Source organism: Cottoperca gobio, chromosome 21 (genome assembly GCF_900634415.1).
Source record: "Cottoperca gobio chromosome 21, fCotGob3.1, whole genome shotgun sequence".
Lineage (NCBI taxonomy): Eukaryota > Metazoa > Chordata > Actinopteri > Perciformes > Bovichtidae > Cottoperca > Cottoperca gobio.
The window spans coordinates 16,808,154-16,830,617 of NC_041375.1; the positions used below are offsets into that span (position 1 = coordinate 16,808,154).

A 22,464-nucleotide genomic window follows, 5' to 3' on the forward strand; every position below is an offset into this window, starting at 1 on the left:
GACATGTTAGAGTGGCATATTAAATAGCCATGTCCGCGGACATGCACCCACATAGCGTCAGCACCCTGATACTCGACACTGTGGCAGTTCATCTGTTGGCTACATGACCACATAGTGCACCCAGACTTAGAGAGGAGAGTCTATTAGTTTTTCTTTTTAGGATTGGCTCAGTCAACAATATGAACTTGATCAAGAATGTGATGAAGAGGCAGAGTTATTCTTACTGTGGCCTTCCTCCTTGTGAGAAACTATTCAGCCTGTCCTCAAAGTGGTCACTGGTCAGGGAGAGACTTATGGCACAGCCAAGGTCTTGGTATGAGCAGAACCGACTCCCTGACCTGTAATTGAGATGCAGGAAGAATACTGCATTCGTATCAAATGAAAAACTATTTTAACGCAGACAGGAGGAGCAGTTGCCAGGGAAAATAAGTTGATTGAGGAGTTGTCTGCCGCTTGTGGTTTAGTGGTGAGACCTGCTGCCAAGTCTATGATTAGATTGAACATGTACTAATTTAGCTCAGACTTGGAGCAGAGGGATATGCTCCGTGTCAAGCGGTTACGGCATCCCTTGATAGTCGCTTGAAAAATGACTAATTGTTAATTTAACAAGATAGAGGTGTTATAACTAGGGGGAGACAGAATGCCTAAAGAGCTCTTCTTTGTGAGCGAGAGAAAGGGAGATTTTCCAGTTGACAGAACAGCCAGCTGAACACTGTAGGTCAACTTTGGCAGCGCTGTGAGCATGATGTGTTATGAGAAAGTTAAACACATAGTCTGATATTCTTTTTTTTTTTTTTACTGAAAGGCAGATAGCACGTCCGGGCATCATCCCACAGCCAGATAAGAGCTTCGACCGCTGACATTGTGCTGTTGCCAGGAGTGTGACTGCAGCTTCAAAGCCAGTGACACGTCAGCTTTTGATCTGAGAATAGGCAAGGGCATCTGAAAACCACTGGTCAAAGTACCGGTCGCTCACATGTCTGTGCTGAGCTGAAAGGTGGCACACGCCGCCCTGTTAACAGAACCCCCCCTCTGCGAGCGCACGAAACACGACTGATGATAAATACTGCAAGAAATACTTGGAGTATCTGTAAACAGAGATGTTAAGCCTGCTAATGCCTTTATCTCATTCACTCATATTGTTGTTTTTGGAAATAATTATTCTATGTCAACATTTCCTCATGTTTGTCCATTCAAGCTAGCCAATTACTTTTTTTTTACATTGGGTAAACAGTGTACTGTATATCTAATATGTTTGGGTGGATATTATGTGTGGTTAAAAAAAGATGCAAAGGTGAGGCTATGTTTGGATCATGGCACGCTAAGCTGTGTCAGCTGTAATACTTTATGGTCCACTTTTCAATGCTGTTTACTGCTGGATTAATCTGCTCTATTAAGGTTTAGCTGTGCGGTTAACTTCCTGTTTTCCTGTTCCTGAGGAGACAGAGCAGGTACAGCGAGAGAATACAATTATAGATTATTTGATTTAATTACAGGTATGATTGAATAAATATGTATAAAAAAAGAAAAGAAAAAAAGAATAGCTATTGCGATCTTGCTGGACAGCTCATTTACATTGTGGTACTCGAGAAGAAAAGATGAGAGAACGGATGCTGTACAGTCAGGAGACGACTGAGCATACACTGTTTTATCACATCTACAAGAAAGACCAGGGTCTTTGTTTCACAGAGCTTTTTAGAATAGAAGTTTGGTCTAAGATTATAGGTCAGCTAGCCATGAAACCTTCACTTGGGCTGTGGTAATGGAGAGAGGGAGAGAGAGGGAGAGAGAGGGAGAGAGAGGGAGAGAGGGAGGGGGAGAGGGAGAGAGAGAGAGGGAGGGAGAGAGGGAGGGAGGGAGGGAGAGGGAGAGAGAATATGGTTCTTGACAGCAAGCAGGGAGACGGAGGGCGATGAAGAAAAATATGGCTGAGGCGGAAGAGCGGGCAAAACTACACCTTGCTGCAGCTTTTCAACCTGAAGGTTTAAATTGATGCTTTATCATGAATCTCTCCTTGATTTAGTACTTTTAAAGGATAAGTCTGGTACGATTTTGTATTTTTGGCAGCATTATCAAGTACGACAAAAATAAATAAACCAACAATGAATCTATCATTTGATTATCTCCAGAGCCTGATACAGCTCACAGCAGTGTTCCTCTGTGCCATAGAGTTGTACAATAACTATTAAAAACACATCAATTAGCCACACTAGGTGCCATGTACCTTCATTACAGTTAACACAGCCACTGTACTTTATTTTCAATCGATCATTCTCACATAACTCTGCTGCTGTGACTACTCACCTGGGCTCCGCTATTTGTATCAGTGTATTAGTCCCCAACAGAAGCACTATTTATTCCTGTTTGAGTAACATTTGCTGAACACTACAGAGGCCAGCTGTTTTTAAAAGATTACTGAGCTTTTGTTTTTGTCAATAAAACTCCAAAAGGTACCAAAGGGTTTGAGGCTGAGTCTAACAGATGGGGTCAGGAAGTCAGAAGGTATTAAAAAGACACTTAACCAGTGTCTGTGTTGGTCTTTGATGGGATTTGTTGACTCGTTAATTGAAAAATAGAGAATACTGTCTGACTTATTTATCCTTAAGATATTATTTTTCAAAGATGTTTATTGAGTTTATTGTGCAAAGTGTGAGACGCATGTTCCAGCTGTGCCTCTAAAACCTTCTGCACCTCCGAACCTAAAACATCTTAAACACATTAATTAAAGTTTGCAATGTTTTTAATCCTCCAGCAGAATTACTGTACGTCAAAGGCAACTGGATTGTCTGTTTCATAATGAATGAAATAGTATAGTGTAGTATAGTAGTAAATATCATACTACTGTACCCGGATCACTGAGAGCCTTCATATGAAGCAGAATATCGTATTACAGTTTGTTTAATAATACATCTCTAGGTATCCATTTTCACCAATATCATGCCTTTAAGAAATATTGAATATAGATATTGTGAGGCAATAAACAGATAGAGAGCGAGGCCATGGAAAGCCCTGCAGCACGAGCCTTCCTCGTAAACACCTTGGCAAAGTGGAAAATTATTCATTTCTTCTGTTTTTTATTTTAGTGTAAAACACTAAGATAGAAATGCTTTGACTTCACACAAATGTGAAAATACTATTTCAAATACAATTGTAAGAGCAAAATAAATGAATCAGTTTATATAAAATAAATAAGTGGGAAGTTAAGTTGGAGTTTATATAAAATGTATTAAATGGTTCATAACAGACTATAATGTACTTGCAAGCAGTTGTTTCTGGTGAGTAAATGTAAACGTAAAACACTATATTAATATTTAATAATATAGTGGTTTACTATTAAATTCATCTTCACATGAGAAGTGTAATTACAAGTAAGTACATCTACATTATACTTTGTTATAAACCATTTATTAAATGTGTGTATACAGCGCATTAATGCTGAATTTGAGTACTAAAGTAAATTAAAGTTTTAGTTTTTCAAAGGGGTTTAAGACATGTAAGAATGTATATCAAACCATGAAGGGAAATGAAATCCTTTATTCATGTGTCATGTTTAAAACATATTTGTTTGTCAGTGGAAGAGAGCATTAGGTGAAAAACATCTGTACAGTTAGGTACGAAATAGGATTGAATAACTTAAGATTCATACATTGACTGTTATTATATATATATATATATATATATATATATATATATATATATATATATATATATATATATATATATATATATATATATTATGTCATTATAGGTTAAAATATATATATTTATATAAATGATCATGGCTTAGTAAATGTTTCTATTAATTTCTATTAATATATTTCTATTCTATTGTCAGCCCTTATTACAGAGCCATAGGTGTCGCACACTAATAACACCTTTCATGTCATCATGGAAAAAGCTATTACACCTGATTATAGTCATCTGTTATGATGTTTCCTGATGTAAGTATTGTTTGTTATCTTCATTGTGATTTTTAATGAGAATATTAACACTGACAGTAATAGGCAAGCTGATAATAATAATAATAATAATAATAATAATAATAATAATAATAATAATAATAATAATAATAAAGATCTCTGCTCCACACACACTTCCTCTCTCCTTCCTCACATCACCGTACTGCGATGATAATGTGGACATGATGGTTGTTAATACTGTAGATTTGTGTGTATTTTAGTCTGTCATTATTCTTCCTAATGGCATCTGTTTCCATGGCAAGTACATGGTCTTTATGTTAGAGCACGTGGCAATTCATGTACATACAAAGTGTGATGTGAAAGAAGTAAACATAATTAGTTTAAATTTGAATGTATTTTCTCACTTTTATTTTCCTCTCGCTTTCTTTCTGCCTGCTTTCATCTGTATCCTCCATTTCTCAAAGACACAGTGCCATCTAGTGTGCTCTGAAGCCAGGTTGCATGCCAGTGCCGCTTGTTGCAGTCGTATTATTTATTCATGGGCAATGCGCAATGAAGTGAGAGACAGACTTTTCCCAGAGGCTGTTTTATCATTTTGTAAAAAAAGGCTCAACCTTTCCTCTTCTTTTAAAAAATGTTCCCCTTTAAGCATCAGACATTTGAGGTATTTTAGGTTCATTAAGTTCTTTTATTTGGTTCCCTGTGGATTTCTTTCAGTTTTCCACCTCAATAGGGACGTTCATGTACCTGCTCAGACTATGTGTTTGTTGTGGTTGGTTGAAATAGTAAACATTCACCATTTAGTCACTCTGTATAATGGATATATGTACTTTCTTTGTGACAATAAATGAAAAAAGACAGTGTTAGTCAACCTCAGCCCATTAAATAAGTGAACTGCTTTTCTGTTTTCGGCCACATGCAGTAGCATCTTTAGTGGAGGTGCTTATAAAAAAAAAAGATTGCATTACCTAAAGGTGAGTTTTTCATTCCAAGTTTAATTCACACTTGTTACAGGTTTTGCCAGCAGATCTTGAGAAAAACTGTGAATCTCTCACTAAACTTAATGTGTGAGGTTTAGTCAAACATTGCCAGTCAATCTTTTGCATTGAGTGCAGCCTTGACCCTCTGGGCAGTATCAGAGCTGCTGAAGTGCTTTGGCATCAGTGTGACAGGATTAACACATCAAAAGCAGAGTCGGGGCCTACAGCAGCGTCACACAGTCAGTACAGCACCTTTCATGTTCTGCTCAGGTTCACCACAATTTCACGTAAGCCAACAGCAAGTCAGACGGAAAAAGATAATGGGGCCAACCTGCTGCTATCAGGCTTTCCCTCAGCTTCAGTGAAATATGTCAAATTCTGTGTTTGATGAAAGATTGGAGTTCAACAGGCTCAAGTCAGGAAATGATATCTGACTGTGTCACATGGCTGGGATGCAAAGGAGCATTTAAGTCTTGACATTCAAGCTGAAATTATTGCTGCAAGCCTGCATGGACTCACTTTTCATGATGCAAACATTTGATAGTCGACGTGGAATGAAAATTAAACCCAAATCTTTTGGTGAGTCAAAGAGTTAAAATGTCTCTGGGTTAAATCACAAGTTTATAATCCCTTTGATAAGATGTGGTAATAAGTGACGATGGGGCAGCTTTATAATGAGTTTACAAATGAGATATATCTTGAGTAACGGGGAGAATTTAATCAGACTTTAAGCTCAGTTTCGGACGCAGTTGACACAAATGCCAGATTTATACCTACCATTTATCAACAGAAACTTCAAGGATATTTTTCAGTGTGTCTATTTTCTCCCAGTTGCTTTTACAAGGATATATGGTAATTAGGAATATTGTTGTAATGCTTTGAGGGCTACAGCATAAACAAAGGAATCGGGGTGTGTGGGAGGGTTGTCATCGACTTTTCAAGGAAAAAGCATTGGTCACACTCTTTGCTATCTTTTTTACTCATGTTATTGCTCGGGATGAGTAATGTCCTATTAAACTAATCGTGTACAAATGTGCATCCAATTTATTTTGTTATATTTCCTGTATTATGTACTGTGTATATGCATCATTTTCAGCTGTACCTCTAAGCCTAAAACTGCTTTATTTGGAACACAGACTTGATTTGTTTATACAGGGTTCTTTTCCCCCCTCGTATTTAATGACCCCTGTCTTTGCTTAGGTGGTTGACATAAAAGAGAAACTCAAGCTGTCAAAGAAATTTTGGTCCAACCTGCCCGAGGCGATGTGCGTGGAGGACAGAGTGACCGCTGGAAATACCAGCGATGAGGAGTGCTGGAATGGGCACAGCAAGGGCAGGTAAGTGCACCAGGGCCCGGGGCTAATGCAGACTGATACAAGAGCTTTACTTCAAGTCCAAAGTCTGTTCAATTTCGGCCTAATTGGTCTAATCCTAGAATTAAGGACCAGATTATTTATTTTACTAAACCCTGATTTAAACTCAGCTGCACCAGAGCATGGCATACTTTGACTGTTATTCATCAACTAAACAAAAAGCCAAACTCGAGTCGATAATTCTGGGTTTGGATTCACCCTTTATTATATATTCTAATTGTCTCTTTTTAAAAGGCTTTTTGCATTTTTGTTAGTGTTATTTTAGGGAATTGTGTTTTCATTCTTCTTTAAAATGTGCAACCACTATGGTGCGTCCATGTTAATCTGATTTCATTTTCAGGGAAAACATTTGCATGAGCGCTCCAAATGCCCGCAGCCATGGCTCAGGTCACAGTTAATTGATTTGTGCTACTTTTATTCACAGCATCAACTGTATGATCAAAAGATGTTCAGCATTCAAATTTTAAATTATTTGAATAACCCTTAAAGCTTATAGTTGATGAGCTATATATATATATATATATATATATATATATATATATATATATATATATATATATATATATATATATATATATATGTATTTTGATATTGGATGTAGAAGCGGCTGCTATTTTCTATATCAAAAAAAGAAGAGAATATCACCAGTGGACTTCAAATGTTGCATAACTCGCTGAGATCTCAGAGGGGTGACCTGAGCTTAAGGGGAGAAGAAAATGCTGTTGTGAGACAATTTGTGGAATGCGCTCACATGATGGCCTGCTGCTTATTTATCAGAGAGGAATGCAGGCAGCTGACATGTTTACTCTGGAGAAATATATCACAAGTATGTCAGAATATTACCCAACATAATATGGTCAAATTTCACCAACACTGTTATAACCTCACATGGCTATTCTCAAGTCTGGATGAGAATTAGACACATAGTTTAAAACAACAAAATATTGAAGCATCAGTCCACCCTTAGCCTTTATCTAGTTCTTCTTAGGTATGTAGGGCTTATGATTATGATGATTCTTCGCATGTGAGAGAGTCTATTGTTAGTTTTTGTAGTGGTCATGGTACTAAAGTATGATCCGTTTTCCCATCAAACACGATAGAACAGGCTCGTTGTCCTGTTTTTTCACTACCCAAATAAATAGCATCTATAAAATCACCAGCAGAGGTCCCCATCATCCACCCTGAAATTATAACATTTACAGTTTTTAAATATTATTATTGTTATTTTGTTTTGTATTTTATATTATATTATCCATCCATCCATCGCAGGTATACGACAGACGATAAGACGATATATTATATTATTAATAATAATAATAACAATCATAGTTATAATAATAAAAAATAGCATTTTAAATAAAATTGGCATTCCTCTATCATTACATGTGACTCAGTAATACCAGCGAGTAAAATGTTTGATTATTTTCAGGGTTCGGAAGATTAACATTTTTTTATTGCAAGTCTACAAAACATGTATGTGACATGATGAACATCTTTGCTCCCATTGAACATTAATGTCATGGTGAGCTTTTTCTATTTTTAATCAAGTGTCTTGCAGCCAAAATTGTGCCACATTGCAAATCTCTATTTCATATTAGGCCAAGTAAGATAGCTGCTATGTTGCCGAATCAGCGACCTCAGCTGGGGCACATACACAGACACGTAGACCTTTTCTTTTTTTTCTTCTCTATTTTTCCTTAGTTTGACAGGCTTAGTGCATGGCATACATATATTATTGTTTCCATGGTGCCGGGTTACATGGCATGTTTTTTTTTTTAATCAAGGAGGCAGAATCCAGAACGTAAATCCAGTAAAAAATAAATGAATTAATCCAGAAGGGGGAAAAAACTAAACAATAACAGAGGTAAAACAAGTCAACATACATCTTGAGTGCTACTACACATTGTCACAGAGTCACACATTGTCTATTCAGACCTATCTTCCATTTTAATGTATTCCCAAAACCGGTCCCAGGGAAACACCACTTCCTCCTGATCCCTACTTATTCTCTTAAGCATAAGTTTCCACCATTACACTAACCCACTCTTTCAGTTCGGGAGGCCGTTATTTTTGGACCGTTCCCCCCAGTAAACTTTGGACTCTGAACCAGCCCAACTACTTAAAAGGACTAGTGTCTGGATCCAGAGTGCTCTGACCAAACCACATTCCTGTATACAGTGTAGTTCCTATTTCAGTTTTATGTCATTACTCAACAAAGAGTTGTTTATTTTATGAAATGGTGAAGCTTTGTGGGTTTCCTGTGGTAGTTTAAGACAGTTGTGTTATCAACCACATTATATGACTTAGATATGTACAATTTATTGTCTGAATTACTTCCAGAAATGTCCTTTTACTACCAGTTAAATCTACAAGATTGTTGTACAATAGGAACACAACATCCTCCAAAAAGTCAGTGTTTGAGCCACGGGAATGCCACTGCTTAGAATATACACTATTTTTATCAATACAGAAATGGCGGGGATTAATGGGACTACAAAAGATAAATGATACTATGTAGGGTCGGGAAGGCCGAACAATCCTTTCTCCTTATGGGCAAATAACAATTTAACCTTTGGCTTTTTCCCACTCCATAGAAAATGTTTATTATGTCATCACATTGCTTTAAAATAAAGCAATAATTAAGTAATAAATAATTAAGCATTTTGATTTGGAGCATCACAGTAATGTAGTTCAATTATTGCTTTGTGATTTTGACAGGAACACAAATTGTAGCCTATTTTAGTATCTTTCTTATTGATTCCTTGTCCTTTTTAAATGCTAAAAGGTACTTCCCTGAAGTTCAAAAAGATGGTCTGACCAGCCAGGTAAATAACCCTGAGGTGGTTGTGGACATCACCCGCCCAGACACCTTCATCCGCCAGCAGATCATGGCTCTGAGGGTGATGACCAACAAGTTGAAAAACGCCTACAACGGCAATGATATCTACTTTCAAGACTCAAGTAAGTAGTTTTCCACTTTCACGTGACAGCATGCTACTTTTTGTCTTAAGGCAGGAAATGTATTTTTTAGTCAGGCCCTCCCTGCCGTGGTTGGTCAAGTGCATGTCACTCATCTTGATAAGCTGTTAACTTTCAAATACTACCTAACCTTGAGGCGAAGGTAATCGGCATCAGTAAAGCCACAAGAGGCACTGAAGGAGCAAATAACATAGGCAGTGTCTAAAAATACACAATGCCAACAGGTCCAGTGTTCATCAAGGTATGTGAAAACCTGATGAAGACAGTAATGGAAAGATTTTGAGGCAGAGTATTGGGTGTGCACTATTCTCCTTCATTTAAATTCACTCCTAAGAACCCCATCCGTCACAGAAAAAAGGATTGAGTTCAACAGTCATATTGGGATTTCATATTTTCATATTGGGAGTCACAAACAGATGTTGCGTTAGCTTCTTGGGGACAGTGGAAACGCTGATGAGAGCGGTGAGAGTTAACCAAAATAAAAAAGAATAAGCTGAAAGACACTAAAATGCTTCATGGAGCTGAAGGGATCTGCAGATGGGTGATCATTTTCTGTGGGTTCATCACTATGAATGACATATTTTACATACAGGAAATGATATTACAACAAGCAAAAATACCAACGTAGGCACTGGAAGACCATTTCTATTGCAGAGTTCAAAGGGTTAAAACAACAGTTTAGGAAAAATCTGGATGTATTGTTGACTGATGTTACATTTCCAGAGATGTGCTCAGTGTGGCTTGTGTTTTGTTATTGTGTTGCAGGCGATGAAGGCAGTGGCTCAGGCAGTGGCAGCGGCTGCACAGAGGTCTGCCCCACAGAGATGGAAGGTGCTGCCACGGAAGGCCCGGTGGTGGAAGCCGATCGGCGCGGGCCTGTGGATGACTCTGCCCCGCTCCGTGCACCGCCTGTGGCACTGCCAACCATTCTGGCCCTCTCAGCCCTGGCACTCCACCAACAATGGAGATAATGCTGGAGGAACCAGCTCAACATGGACAGCAGGGTTTTTTTCTTTTTTTTTGCAGTTTTTGTATTCAGGCAGATTGGAGCTACAGTCAAGCAGACAGTATTCAGGCTGCCAGCTTGGAGGCTAGAGGAGTCTGCTCTGAAAAAGAGAGCAGTCATGCATCATGATTTCCCACTTTCCCAAAGATCATGCAGTGCCATCCTTAGACTTGACATTTTATGGCATCACTTCACCATCTAACACTGATGCCGACCCAATAAACTCTTCTTCAGAGATTTCTTGCACATATGGCAGGTATTAATGTAGGTCTCCATGTGGAAAAATATAACACGCACTTTGATTGTTTTGATTTTTTTTAATGCAAAAAATGTTTGTGTGTTGAAAAATGTTGAGAATGTGGTTATTTGATGCACCTAAAAGAGGCACAATAAGTCGTTGAATAATGTTTAACATTATATTTTGAAACAAATAATACAAAGGATAATGACAGAAAATGAAGGAACATGTGGTTTCCGCCTAAAAGTTTTATTGAATCCTTGTTCCATTGCCATTAAATCGTGTGCCAATTATTGATTTTTGATGAGATACGATTGAATATTCATCAAAGTCATCATGAATCCATGTTTGTTTTTAGATCAGATGCAGACACTAAATCATGTCGCTTAATCTTATATTTCACACTAATTTCCACCATGATGTTTGGTAGGTTAAGTGTGTCATGGGTTGGTCATGGATCAGCTCTGTTCAAAAGCCATCTTGTGCTAAAACTCACATTTTGTTAAAAGGGATAAGATTGACCTTTTTATATACTCATTTGCCTTGCAACACATTTACTATCTGCTAAATATTCTCATGTCATGCTGGTTTCTCAGGCTTTGTTTCAGGAGTAGACGGCCTGGACACAATTAATATGGAGCAATTATTGTCACACAGAGAAGCTGACACCAATGTAGAGTAATACCATCATAGTGATGCTGGTTCTGTACGTGTTGTGTGGGATGGGGTGGGGTGCATGTCCTGGTGTGGAATTAATTAATTAGTCAGAGAGGGCTAAACTAATTTTAATCATCACTAATTGCAGGATAATATATTTCTCTACATGTCTCCTTTAAGTGAGTCACCCAGTGTCAGCTTTCCTCTAACCACGTCATAGCATCAGTGACCATTGCTAAAGCATCCTCTGTTGACACTGTAAAGCATTATAATGGCACAATAATGGAAACTCGTGACCTTGTTCTGTGTACGTGTAAATGGACATCGCCGTATAAAAGGCACAACCATTTAATACAGAATCACTATCACAGATGGAAATCTTGTGCTTATACTTCTACAAGTATTTTCACAAATATTACACATTTAAGATGTTCCAGGGATTTTGGATTTGCATATACAGGAACACTTTTGCATATGTGATTGGCAGGCCAAAGCTTATCCTGTAACTTCATTCACAGTTTAGATACAATAGCCATTGAAAATGTGCATTGTAGTGTTTAAAACACGACAACACTGAAATACTGTCAGACAGTAGTAAAAAGTTAACTGTTGCTCTTTTTGGAAATGTATTACCACAGTTATTTAAAAAGGGAGGGAATTATTAAGAGAACAAGTAGGAAACAGCACACAGTGGTTACTGGAAATGCAAAGAAAGGGCCCCTAAATTTATCTGTAAAGCTTGAATGGTTATGTCTGCAGCACAGACAGGCTGGAAGCCGACCACAGTCACCTGTGAAATGAGAATCTGTGGAGTCCGGACAGGCCTGAATGCTTCAGTGAAGCTCCTCAGTAGAGCGTACTTACAGAGAATGTGAGAGGCCTGGCACTGCTGAGGGGGAAGGACAAAACCAGCCTGTATGTACGTCCACTGTTCTCTGAGAGGCCGCCAGCTCCATAACCACGAGGCCAGCTAAGCTTACATATCCAAGGAATTAACCAGTGTTATGCCCTTCGCAGTATATCAGTGAATATTTGTTGAGCTTTTCTTTATTGTATTTAAGTCAGCATTTTCATCCACATTACAAGAAGAAAAATATAGAGAAAATATTTCAAATGTGTCATTTAAAAGGAGTCTTTATTATGAATATTGATCTTACAGGATGCCGTTTTTATGTTTTGTATCATTGAACTTTTAATGGTAATATTTTTGCAATAAAATATTTTAAATGGATGTCTGGTCAGACGAATTATCTGCACAATATAATTAGCAGGAAACACAATGAGTCAACATTTTTTATAATCAATGCAATTCTTAATGAGGTGAAATTTGATTGGAGAGGGGTGAATAACTAGTTCAGAAAATATGCCTTATTGTTTCCCAGTGCAATTAAGGTTATTGCATTTGTGTTTTGTTACGGTTCTTGAGAATAAATATTTATTAAAAACATTCCAATAGATTTGTATAAGTTCATGTACAGGATACATTTCTTCCTCTCGCATCACAGTAGGGCATACAGAACATTAGATGCTCCGTCTCTTTCAGGTATGTATAAGAATTGAAATGTGTGTCAGAACAGGGGAAATCTAGGCTTCCTCCTCTGTGTACTTTCTATTTGTGAAGTCTGCTTTTATCAGAGGTTCAAAGCCTCTGTTTCTCCGTTGACGCAGGTAGAGCACAAAGATAAGAAGAAGCGCCAGGAGACCGATGAAGACTCCCCCAAGAGTGGAGCCCAGCACAAACACAGCCGGCCCTCCTGCATCTGTAAAAATGAAGCACAGGTGGAGATATTCATAGAAACCTTTTTGCAGCAGGAAAAAAAACAACCTAAATGGGGGTTTGATGATGCTATGACTTGACATCAATGATTGTTTCGCTATTAGCTAATACTTCTGACTCATTATAATGGAAAAGCAGGATGATTACAGTATTTTGCACCATAGTGTGATGCATTCACGTGACTTGAGTTTCTTCTCTACTTGTTTGTCACTCAAGAGCTCAAGAAACTACCCAGATTAACCTATTTTATAACCATGTTTGTCTTAATACGTTTAAAGAAATAGTTTGAGATGTTGTTGTACAAATTAAACTAAGATAACCATGCAACAAACAGGTTAATTTGTGAAATTTAGGGTTGAAAGTAGGCACATTATGTTACCTTTGGACAATGCCAGGCTAGCTGTTTCCAGTCTTTATGCTAAGCTAAGATAGCCTCATATTTACCGTTCAAATATGACAGTGGAGACGATATTCACTATCTTCTTACCAACTTTCTTCTAACTCTCGGCAAGAAAGTAAATAAGCTAAAAATGATTTAACACTTGCTCACCATCCAGGGCAATGGCATAAGAATATCCCAGCTGCTCAGACGCAACATATATCTCCTCGTTGGTGATCGGAGGAAAGAAGGGAACCATGTTGTAGTCCCTGTTGTGTCCAATGGGGGCCATCTCATCTGGGAAGGTGGCGTTGGATGGAACAAACCTTCTCATCCATTCGTCAAAAATGGCATCAGTGAAAGTGTGGAGCACCTGCAAGACCAACAACCGTTTTTTTTTAAATGGTGATTTTACAACAGCAACTCTTTCGTGTCATTTCAGAGTAAACCATGAAATCAGATTCTGACCAGAAAGATGGGGTCGTTGGCTGCAGAATGAGACAAAGCGCTGGTTCCATTGAGCATGGAGTGGACAAGGTTGTGAAGGTTATTGACCGATTCATCCAGTTCTCCATCTGGTTTTTCGTACCCTTCCAGAGCATTTCTATTGGGCACAAAGCACAAACACTAGTTTTGCAGAGAAATAGCTGGTGTACATTTCATATTACATTTGATGCTAAACAGTAGAGTATAGTACCTAAAACTGAAGGAGGAGTTGGTGAAGTATGGAGGGCTGTCGAAGTCTCTGATTCCTAGACAGCTTCGGACGTCGGTCATGGTGGGCAGAGACGTGTTCCCTCTCTCCATTATCCCCCTCTGAATGAAACCCTCACTGGTGCCATTACAAAGAGTCACGAGGCGATTGTACTCATCCAAACTGGAAATGAATCAAATAACTGAAATATTAAAATGTGATTTCAACCATGCATTAATTTGTCCCTCAATGTTTATTTCATCATAATCCAACCAATAACTATTACGTCCGTTTCCCCTCCCATCAGTATTTTGTGCTGACCTGTCACATACCACCCCCCATCTGGAGAACCTGGACTGGTTACTGATGAGGGACGGGTTGTCTGGGTTTCGGCCCCCCAGCAGAGAGTCGGTACACACATCACACTCACTTTGCCCCGTGGCAAAGTTCCAGTAAGGGATCCCAAAGTTGTCATTGCCGGTCAATCTCTGCAGACACATGTTATTGATATTAGTTCAAAATTATTATTAGAAATGTTTATTTTGGTCATCAACACTTTTGACGTTCAGCACACGATTCCTCAGTTCAGATCCAGTATAGGATTTATATATCCTCTACTTCTCTTCCCTAAGCTTCCCTGTCTCTCGCTTAAAAAACTTCCACTTTCATTCAAGTATTATAAATATCTTTATGAAAAGGGCAGTATGTGACATTAAAAAACCTTTGTGTGTGATAAAAAGTATTTTAGGAAGGTTATGTCCTCCTTAGGGCAAATCCAATGCAGTCTCAGGTATGTATGTGTGCTTTAAGAAAGTGTTCACCAAAATGTTATTGATCGATAAACTGGATGGATAATTGTGTTTGGAAAAATAATAATCTTATACAATAAGTTATTATGTAATCTGACAAGAACCTTCAAGATATCAGACACTGATGTGCCAATAATTGATATTTAACGGTAAAGAAATTTAGGATTTTACAAAAGCAAATATATGTAGGTAATAACAGAAAGAAAAGCTGATCACCCCAAGGAGAAATATGATTGACGAGAGACTTTTTCCAACTGTTTGGTTGAATCAGAAATACATTCTTGTATTGTGACCGATCCCCTCTAATCATGCCAAAATTATTTTAATAACATGTTTTCAGAAAATGTACACATACCTGTAACTCTCGCTCCAAGCTGAGCAGGTGATACCTGTGCCAGGTGATGAAAGCTGGTCCTTTATGTGAGAAATCAATGGCCTTGAATGGACGACTGGGACCTACAGAGAGACACGGTGTCTAATGAGCTCTGTGTGATCACAAGGTGCACATTTTATATTATATGTAAAAGAAAAATATATATTTTAAAAACATAAAAATGGTTTATTTCCAAAATAAAAAATCCAAACACGATCTACTCTCCCTCTTTAATGAGTTGTTTTTAATATTACATAACTTAATCTATATTGTTAATGTCCTCTGATGCTGTTCAAAGTTGCATTGCTTCAATAATGTTTAGAAACACAGTAACACAGACCTGAACTTTCATTTATGATCAACTGAGAATATAAGAAAAAGGTTAAATTCTACAATCATAAATCTGAATATACCTCAAATGTATGTAGTCAAAGAAATATGGATTAGGTTTACACATCATAATAACTAATACGTTTTGGAAATGACCTTAAATAGGGCTTAATATAAAAATATATAAAAACGGTATTACCCAGTCACCAGAGCTAATTTTAGTAAATGGTGATGTTCCTATTAATATATTCCTATGTTGTTATGTTTCTAATACTTCTTTTATCATGGTATTTTGAATAAAGTCAACCACATGAACTAACCAGTTACAATAGTATTCAATATGTGACCATGCTCATTTACCAAGAAGAGTGTCTCGGACAGAGTAGTAGTGTTGCCAGACAAAGAAGTCGTAGATGGAGATGTTGGTAAACTGGGGCTCAGTCCCATTTGGTCCCAGGATTCCGAGCCAGTGCTGGGTGGCAATGACGTAGTCCGGATGGGTGGTGGTCTTAGACAGTTCCAGGACATTGAGGAACTCCTGGAGCTCTTCTGGGGTCAGGGAGTGGATGTTCTTCCGCACCACAGGAGCCTTCCTCTGGTCACAGTTTGGTCCAGTCCAGCCAAATTTGCACTGACCACAGTCATAACCCGCAAAGTTACCTGCAACACAGAGAGCAAACTAAACGTGTCAAATCATGTTGATGATGTTTCACGTTCAGCATGAAACATTATCTAGTTGAACGTTTAATAACAGTGTGCGTGACTCACCGGTGCATCTGCAAGTCTGATTGAAGAATTTGGTCGGCCACCTCTCTCTGTCATCAACGTTTCTCAGTTTGTACGGTCCTCCCCAGGGTTTGGTGTCGACTCTAATAGCCAAGCAGCTTCCTCTGCCCGACAGAGAGCCGCACACATTGGCCGGATCTGATCCCAGAGCGGGGCAGCACTGCTTGGACATGATCCCCTCAACGGTGCAGCACACTCGAGGAAACTGAGCCTCTGCAGACTCAGGCCAGAGGAGCAAACAAAGAAGACCAAGACCCAGAGTGTTCATCATATCTCACCAGTTTGTTTCCTCCAGTCAGTGGTGAAAAATCAGTTTGTACATCAACTTCCAGCAGCAATAAGGCCAATTAGTTCCCCCCAGAAGAGTGTGGAATCTCAGTATGCCACGGTCCCCAGTTGTGTATCTTCAAATTAGATTCAGTGATAGTTTTAAAATCTGTGGAAACAACACTTAAAGCCAAATCATGTTGTGTTCCAGTTGGTTACATGCATATTAAGAAAGCCTCTGATTTCTGTTCTTGCTTTTGTAGAGCTGAGGAGGATTAAGCCTTCGGTCTTGTGATCATCACCTGACAGCAGAGCTGTGAGCTGCACTCAGATCTGGATGAATACCAAGAAACTGCCTAAAGGGTCTATAAAGTATTGTTGGCTACTTTTCACGAGAAGACTAAAATGTGTCTGTGTCTCCAGTTAATCAGGAGAAAAAGTAAGAGACAGGCAAAGCAGTCAGATTTCCCTCAAACAGAGTAAATTGTACAGTTACATGTGGAGACATTGGTCAAATACAAAATACAAATAAAAGAATTCATTGATTTGTTATATTCATTCTCAGCTATTGTAATATAAGAACTGTCTGTAAAGAATCAGCTTTGGTGCCATAACCCCTTCAGTAAATCTGTTATGTAAATGTTGATGGGGATTAATCACGTTAATCCAGCCAGAAGTTTTCAGATTGTTTTGGATCTGGTTCTTGGTCTTTTCTCTTTTTTTTATTTTGCTTTAGTCAATTGTTCCACCCCAGGTCTCAGCTGACACCCTGCACTGTGCATGTGAGGGGATAAAAGAGCAACTCTAAGAAGTGTAGTCAAGAAGTACTCAAGTACTGTACAAAGGTTCACTTATACTCAATTTAAATATTCCATTTGATGCTACATTATACTTGTACTACATTATACTACTTCTTCCTTTCAGCGTGAGATTTTACATTGAAAAAAAACATATTATAAAGCTGAAGATAGCTTATAAAACCCAACACATTGTTAAAGATTTAACCACTGGTTCCTTTGTGTGACACCTTAAGAAGAAAAAAAACTTGTGTTGTTGGGGCATAAAGAGACATTTCTCCTTCACACTTCTCAAATGGTTTAAGAAATTTAGAATTTAATAAAGAAATAATGTGAATTTTGTGTCGCAGAATCAACGGAATCATGTCACAGAGAAGTGAAAAACACTTTTGACACTTTAAAGCATATTTTGCTGATCATACTTCTGTACTTTTAGGATTTCTATGCCAGTGTTTTACTTGTAATGGAGTATTTTTACATTGCTGTATTGGTACTTTTATTTAAATACAGGAAGTGAGTACTTGATATCTGACTTTGTCACAGAGAATAAATCAATCTTGTGAATTTTTACTGTAATAAACAATAAATAATCACATGAATAAAATCTATAAAAACTAAGTTTAAAGAATGTATAGACAATTGTTGCTAACTGTGACACCAAGAAAAAAAAATCAATCAGCACTGACATCTATATTACAGTACATGCATAATAAAAAGAACTTGAACGGCAGTTAAAGCAGATCGACATGGTGTTCACGGTGCCTTCAGAGATGGTTAGCAGTAATTGTAAATTGTATGCACTGAGTAGTAAATGTTATAAAACAGACCAACACGCTGGTATGCTCCTTTAAGAACAGGAGCAGATAACCTCTGATAATAATTCGTAGAAAATGAAATGCGTCAAAGGGTTCTTCAAAGAATCGAGTGGATGTTGCTAAGGATACATGAATCCTGTGACATAGTGTCTCCTTCCTCGACATCAATACAAGTTTCCTTTTACAGCAATGAGGAAATCTTTAATTGGAGCAACACAGTCCGGAGGAGAAATCAATTATTTACAAAATCCCATTGATTAAAAACACAAACAATTATTAAACTCATTGCTTTTTTGTTTTGTTTTTAACACCTAAGAAATAAAGGTCACACACATCCATACTTGTGACAAAAAAACGAAATAATCCCTTGCTCTGTGTTTTCATCAGGAGTCACATGTTGTCAGTGGATGATCTTGGAATATGCACATGATTTGATTCTCAATACTCTTTAACAATTAATATTATTAACCAGAGTTTTCCTAAAACATAACGCTTGCTCACAAGCAGGAGCTCCACTCACATCAAAGAAGAAGCTTTATAAAAGGGAGAAACTCCTGATGCTTTGTCTCTTTGACTGATGCATTCCAGTGGTCTGCCATGTGACTCGTGAGTCTGTATTCCACCGCACAGAAAGTTAAGGAGAGTTTGCCAAAGTCTTTTACTCATAACTGTTTTTATGGAAGCTATAAAATGAGCTAATCATAAGGTAAGGTAAGATTAGGAGATATATAAACATGTGCAAATGTCCCATTAGTAGCTCCCCTGCTATCATCCTTTTCAGTAGTATTTGTATTACTGATAAAGCTTACAGCTGAGACGTCAATCATAAAAGAATATTGTTTTTCAAGCATTTCTATAGAGTCAGTTTGCCTGCTTACATCTTATATATCAGTCTATAGTTTCACTGTAACTGCATGGAAATAAAACAGTTGAGCCTTGTTATAATATAAGATCCCGGGGTCTGAATCTAAACGTATCAACATTTAATAAATCACATCGAATCTTCCTTTTGGCTACACAGAATTGAATCAATGTCCAAGTCCAAAGCACCTTTAAAGTATCAGATAAATGAGAGTCTGTACATAGAAGAGACATAAACATGGCCTCATGAGAAAACTCATGTGTGACCATGTGAGGTTCACTGCACTCAACGGGATTAGTGAGCAGAATTCCTGGAGGGAGTCAAATGGAATGTCTCTTTAGAAATTATTTCACATTTATGTCAGTGGTAAAAAAAAATACAAAAAAGCAGCAAAGTGTGTGAGAGAAAAATAAATGCTCAGGACCAGAGTGTGTACTGTATGTGATTCTGATGAATCTAACAAAGACTTGTTTGTAATTTATCACAGTCATGGCTTGTCATGTAAAGGAAAATGTTATGTTACGCATAATCCAAATCACATTAACAACAAGATAAAATCAAATCTTATCAAGTGAAAAAAAAACATACCTGCTTAAAAGGTTTAGCAAACTATTATTAGGGAAATTAAAATGTGTTCCTTTTATTTGAACATTTTCAAGCTGAATAGTATTTGTCGTTCTTGTCCACGTTTGAAAACACCAACAATTAAAACTTTGCTGACATTAATAAGTATATTAATAAACACTAGATTAGTAACATTTAGAGATATATCATCACAAAATGTTCAATTGCTTGTTTTTTTGTTTCTGTTTTTATTTAAGTGTTTTAACCTTTGAAGAATATGTAACAAAATATAAACTTAATTTACAATCTAGTAACTTATTAAAAATAGTAAGAATTCCAATAACACTGAATTGAACCAGTCATCTATTTGACCCTCAAACTGTTGCATAAGTATCCATGTAATAATAAATGATCTTAACAAAATGATTACTCCTTCAGACATGTTGATTCCATTAATTAAACTGTTTATGGCATTTCTTCTACCTAAAATTGACTTTCTTCAAAAATGTGGAAATGAACAGAATCCATTATTCCTGCTGAAACACAGGATGGAGCCAGAGAGCCACGAAGAAACAAGTCACATATATAACGTAATGGCAAGATTATGTGAGTGACAAATATCTTTTAATAAAAAGATGACGGGTTTCATTTTAAAAATGTATCTAATAACTTCTGCTGATCAGTTTTAGATAATACAAGAATAACTATTAACATATTTATATTATTATCTAATGATGTTTTGAGGCTGCATCAAAGATATATATAAAAAGAAAAAAAACAAGGGAATGGTGGCAAGAACAGATTTTGTTTTGCTTATCACTTATGAGTTATAAAAACATCCATTCACTGCCTTTTTATCTGGAGTTCCCCTTCTTAGGTCCAACATAAGGATGTGCATAATGATCCACCTTATAAACAGGAACAAATGAAACCATTCTGTTAATAGTCTTTCAAAGAGAATCACAGTTGGAGGGGATTATTCATTTGTAAAATTATATACTTGTTACCATGTGGATGGAGAAATGCATCCATTTTCTTGACTACTCTGTGCACTTAACACTTAGCCCACTCTGCATACGTTTTATAGGAATATGTTCTAGTTAACAAGAGAAGGCCTTTTACATTTTTAATTGAGGCCACTTCAGTTACATTTACAGAGAATTGAGCTCAGTTTCCTGGAAACTGGTTAAAAGCAACCAATTCGCTTTGCTTGATTTGTTTGGTATTATTTCATTAATGATGTGTAATGTGAGGAGCCACTCGACGCCTGCCGGGCTTTTGGGTGTCTTCTCCATATTCATATTTGGTTTTTTTTTGTTATTTTAAATGAGCACCAAATCTAATGCATTTGTGAAAATGCACATAAACTAGACTTTTTTATTTTTTTTAAATGAAGAAGAATGGACAACGGGTCACATGCATACTGTTTTAGTTCAGTCATGGAACCTCACACATATATATATATAAACATATATCATATATTTTACATTCAAGATAAAACTAAATTGTTATTTTCAAAATAAAACCTGCCCGTAGTTTAGAATAACTTTAAAACATAGCACAGGTCATGTGATCATCTGTAAATTAAATGATGTGCACAATACTTTATGACTATCTAACTAACTATACATTAACAGCAATGCGCTAACTAACCAATGTGTGTAATCATTCCAACATTTAGATGAAACACTTTGCATTTTAAAACATCGAGAATTGTAAAGAACAGAACATCGAGTGAAAAACAATTATTCTATCCTTTTAGAAAACATTCATTCCACTTTGTCTGATTAATCTCTTTTTCACATAGCACACTTTCTCACACGTTTAAATTTCAAAACAACACCGCAAAAGCTCTTTATGTGGTGTTTTCAATCCAGGTTTTATTTTCTGACATCATGTTGACATGCCTAGCTTTTTTGTGCATGAAGAAACCACACATGTCAAAAATATTAACAGTACTTGTGGTAGCTATTGAAGTATCTCTCCTTCACATTTACTCTGACAGTATTTTCCTGTGTGAGAGAAAGAGTGATCCTGTGCAGACAGAAGAGGGAGATGCAGTGTCTGTAGACAATAGCAGGGGGGCAGTGTTGCTGTTTCTGGTGGCCTTGGTTCACTGGAATGACTGGCCCTAACAGTTTGCATTTCCTTCAGGATGCTAGGAGAAATATGCCATGAAATAGTCTAGGATTGGACACCTTTGTACTTTAACTGTCACCATTTCAAATTTCAACCATGCCAAGCAGTGACTGACAGTATATACAGTGGGCTGGGTGGTATGCAGTCATATGAAATGACTAGCCTGCATAGAGTTTTAATCCTCTTTAAGACTCCTATCCATCTCCAAATTAATATCTAGGGGCAACATATCCCTCTGCACTAGTTTGTACTTGTATAACCCACTTCTCTTGCAAACTGATCAAATTATTCACTGGAAAATAAGATTAATAGTTACGCTTGAGGTCAATTATTTGGGAGATTCCAACGATATACTCATTACACTGTAAAGCCAAGGACAAGCAGCATGAAGAACTGTGTTGTAGATTAATTGCCATTAAAGGTCAACACGCGTTCAAATTGACAGAGATGCTATCCATTTTCATCTGTATGAAGTGCAAAGTATATGGGAAACCTATAACGCTCATTACATGCATTTAAATGAGTCTTTCCTAATTACTAATCAGTCTCTTGTACCATTAGAGATGGAAATTAGAAATACAAAACAGACCTCTGGGCATCATTCACTGAGGAATATATTAGAGTTTTCTTTATTACTTGGCATTTTGAAAATGAAAACTTACAACCCTCGAAACTTTTGCAAATGTTAGAATATTCCGACGGCGGGGAGTCTCACGTTT

General features: G+C 37.3%; 2 protein-coding genes across 3 annotated transcripts in view; one reads left to right on the top strand and one right to left on the bottom strand.

Annotated features, from left to right (window-relative positions):
- LOC115026771 (glypican-6-like) overlaps nucleotides 1–12,384 on the top strand; it is an 88,323-nt gene extending 75,939 nt beyond the window's left edge. For both annotated transcript variants that reach the window (XM_029459730.1, XM_029459729.1), the window contains 3 exons: nucleotides 6,101–6,237; nucleotides 9,059–9,234; nucleotides 10,018–12,384. In XM_029459730.1, the coding sequence (XP_029315590.1) occupies nucleotides 6,101–6,237; nucleotides 9,059–9,234; nucleotides 10,018–10,223 (519 nt within the window). In that variant the 3' untranslated portion in view covers nucleotides 10,224–12,384. The remainder of the gene's footprint in view (nucleotides 1–6,100; nucleotides 6,238–9,058; nucleotides 9,235–10,017) is intronic.
- A 347-nt stretch (nucleotides 12,385–12,731) lies between these two features.
- dct (dopachrome tautomerase) lies at nucleotides 12,732–16,572 on the bottom strand. The gene is made up of 8 exons (XM_029459276.1): nucleotides 16,284–16,572; nucleotides 15,876–16,175; nucleotides 15,168–15,268; nucleotides 14,325–14,491; nucleotides 14,007–14,186; nucleotides 13,778–13,913; nucleotides 13,481–13,682; nucleotides 12,732–12,913 (listed from the first exon to the last, which is right to left on the bottom strand). Exons 1-8 carry the CDS (start codon nucleotides 16,570–16,572, stop codon nucleotides 12,738–12,740), a joined length of 1,551 nt encoding a protein of 516 aa, XP_029315136.1. The 3' UTR covers nucleotides 12,732–12,737.
- Nucleotides 16,573–22,464: the final 5,892 nt, after the last annotated feature.